The 3,282-nt window shown below is 32.4% G+C and overlaps 1 protein-coding gene across 1 annotated transcript; it reads left to right on the forward strand.

Annotated features, from left to right (window-relative positions):
* The first annotated feature begins 424 nt into the window (after window positions 1-424).
* On the forward strand, window positions 425-2,109 carry LOC21387716 (probable glycosyltransferase At5g20260). The gene is made up of 2 exons (XM_010098539.2): window positions 425-787; window positions 1,441-2,109. Exons 1-2 carry the CDS (start codon window positions 425-427, stop codon window positions 2,107-2,109), a joined length of 1,032 nt encoding a protein of 343 aa, XP_010096841.2.
* Window positions 2,110-3,282: the final 1,173 nt, after the last annotated feature.

Raw genomic sequence — 3,282 nt, forward strand, 5'->3', positions numbered from 1 at the left:
GTTTTTTTTTTTTTTTTTTTTTTTTTTGCTGAAGCTCAAAGAAAATGGAATTTTTTTTTTTTGAAAAGAAAGTTTTAGCTCGATGTTCTCAATGCTCATACGGTACGTTTACTTGTGTTATTTCTTGATCAATTGGTGGAAAGAAAAATATTTGTTATTTCTAGAAGATTATCAAAGCAAACCTACTAGAGCGCTAAATTACGATCGATTCCTTGTTGATACATTAAATATGAGGAAATAAAAAAATAATATATATATATATATATATATATACACGATGTAGTTTGAGTTTTTTCTTTCGAATTATTGACACTATTAGTCCCTGAGCTCTAATCATTGGAACATTTATATACGCACGTTTGCATATATGGATTATAGGATTTCTGTCTGTAGGTCTAATGTTTTAAATACTTAAAATTTGAGTATGAACAGGAGTCATATAGAGATGGAGAAGAGATTCAAGGTGTGGATCTATAAGGAAGGAGAGCAGCCACTGTTCCATGATGGGCCCGTCAACAACATATATGGCGTTAAGGGCCAATTCATAGACGAGATGGAGAGTGGGAAGAACCACCTCATGGCTCGCCATCCTGATGAGGCACATGTGTTCTTGATCCCTGTTAGCATCGCCAAAATCGTCAACGTTCTCTATCGTCCACTCGTGACCTATTCGAGGGATCAGATGAACCGAGTCGTCACAGATTATATCCGCGTCATAGCAGATAAATATCCCTACTGGAATAGGAGCAGTGGAGCTGACCATTTCTTAGTTTCCTGTCATGATTGGGTCAGTATTTTTCTCTTCTTTTCCCATTTTTTTTCATATTCTATATTATTCACTTTGGATAAGTTTATAGGTTTCCTATAATAATCCTTATAAATATCGATCCTCCAAAAGTAAAGTTTATAGGTTCACGCACATAAGAGGTAACGATTGAGGTGTAGCATGACTTATTCTATGTAATAATGATTTGGAAAGATGCAACAAAAGGAATTGTTTTTTAATCGGACAGTTGTTACCCCTCAACTTCTACGTATATTTGTAGCACTTATCCTTCAAAAAACTGGGTAAAGTTTCATATCAATCCAATATATTGAGTTGCCTTTAGAAAAAAGAAGGGGAAAAAAAAAACACTTTGAACTCCAAGTATTTATTTGCTCAAAGATAAAGCAAAAACTTCCAAGTCATCTATTGGAAGATTTGTTATCTTGCCAAAGCTAAGCTACAAACTTTTTTGAGCTTATTATACATTTCTTATGAAATATTTTTTATATGAAAAAAAAAAATTGGAATTCATCATAAAAGGAAATCCCTCCTCTAGCTCAAGATAATGTTGCTCAAAGATAGGGCCAAAATGTTTGTTTTGTTGGTTTTTGTACACTGCAAGTATTAATTGGTGTAATTGCTAATTGCTAATAGTCACAACATCAAAATCTCAGGCACCAGAAATCTCAGATGCTAATCCTGAGCTCTTCAAGAATTTCATAAGAGTTCTATGCAATGCCAACACTTCAGAAGGGTTTAAGCCCCAAAGAGACATTTCAATCCCGGAAATTAACATTCCTGTTGGTGAGCTTGGTCCGGTCCCACAAAATGTGTCACCAAATAAGCGTACAATCCTCGCCTTCTTTGCAGGCGGAGCTCATGGCTACGTGAGAAAGATCTTGTTTGAGCATTGGAAAGACAAGGACAATGAAATTCAAGTCCACGAATACCTTGACAAAAAGAAGCAAAACTACTTTAAATTGATGGGCAAAAGCAAGTTTTGCTTGTGCCCAAGTGGGTACGAAGTGGCAAGTCCTAGAGTGGTCACCGCAATTTATGTGGGGTGTGTCCCAGTCATAATTTCTGATAACTATACCTTGCCCTTTAGTGATGCTCTAGATTGGAGTAAATTCTCCATACAAATTTCATCCCAAAAAATACCACAAATCAAGACAATTTTGCAAGAGATTTCGAACGACAAGTACTTGAAAATGCAAAAGAGAGTCAAAAAGGTGCAAAAGCATTTTATGCTCAACCGACCAGCAAAGCCCTTTGATATGATTTACATGATACTTCACTCCCTATGGCTAAGAAGGCTCAACTTTGGGTTACCACATTCATGAATATTTGCTTATTTTGTGGACTTCTCATATCATTTATGATGTGGTAAAAATTGGAAAGAAACTTGTGTGCATACTCTACTAAATGGTTATCGAACTGAAGGGAAAAAATTATGTATTACATGATGTTTCATGGCCATGGAGAAAGACACCAGAGTTGTTGTTGTCTCTGATTTTTTTTTTTAATTTTATAGAACTTTTTGGTTACTTACGTAATTACACAATTCTATTTTTTTGTTTCAGAAATAGTAGAAAATAGGCCAATATGAAAAACTTAAGGAATTATATATGCCAATTTTTAGTTATAAAAATTAATAGACCATAACTTGTCAAGTTATGGTTCATAACCAGATAAGTTATGGACAAACTTGTCAAGTTATGGTTCATAGCCAGATAAGTTATGGACAAAAACCGTGATTTATGGACAATAACTTGTCAAGTTAAGGTTCATAACCAAATAAATTATGGACGAAAACAGTAATTTGGCCTATTTATTAACTTATATAAACTATTGACCTATTAATTTTAATTTATCTCAAGTCTTGGCCTATTTCTCTCTTTCTCCCTTTTTGTTTTTTTAATATATCGTTGCATATTTGACTCCTTATCCATATAATATAGGAAAGAATAGTTATATTTCCATCCAAGAACTCATTAATACCCCACCAATTAATAATTCTCTAATAAAAATTTAAAAAATCTCTTTTTATAGATATAATTTTCATAATACCTAATTTAATCCTCTCATATCTCCACCTAATTTTAATATTAATTTAATTCATAAAATAATATAATATCTTTCAATTATTAATGTTATATTTTCTTTTTAAAAATCTTGCAATTCCATTTACCTTTCATAAAAAAAAGTCAATTTACCTTTATTTATTAACTGTTGCATCCTACCCCCTCTTCCTCCTCCTCCTCTTCATTCCTCTTCGAAAACCACAATTTTCATATGCAATAACGTCTTTTACTAAGTTATGTATGATCTTAACCCAAATTGAAAGAAATCTATATATAATTGCGCAAATTGTGAATCGGTATCTTTTTAGCATTTGTCAAAGAATTTAATGGAAAACTTTTTGGATTTATAAAGATGAAATTAGCTTTAACCAAAAATGCGGTTATATGTTTTTGTTTTTTTTTAATTCCTTTGAAAATTACTTTCTAATTATA

The sequence above is a fragment of the Morus notabilis genome, unplaced genomic scaffold, assembly GCF_000414095.1.
Source record: "Morus notabilis unplaced genomic scaffold, ASM41409v2 Scaffold468, whole genome shotgun sequence".
Taxonomy (NCBI): domain Eukaryota; kingdom Viridiplantae; phylum Streptophyta; class Magnoliopsida; order Rosales; family Moraceae; genus Morus; species Morus notabilis.

Coding starts and splice junctions, on each gene's coding strand:
- LOC21387716 (XM_010098539.2), top strand. CDS start 425: ATGAACAGGAGTCATATAGAGATGGAGAAGAGATTCAAGGTGTGGATC. Junction 788..1,440: donor TAGTTTCCTGTCATGATTGG/GTCAGTATTTTT, acceptor TCAAAATCTCAG/GCACCAGAAATCTCAGATGC.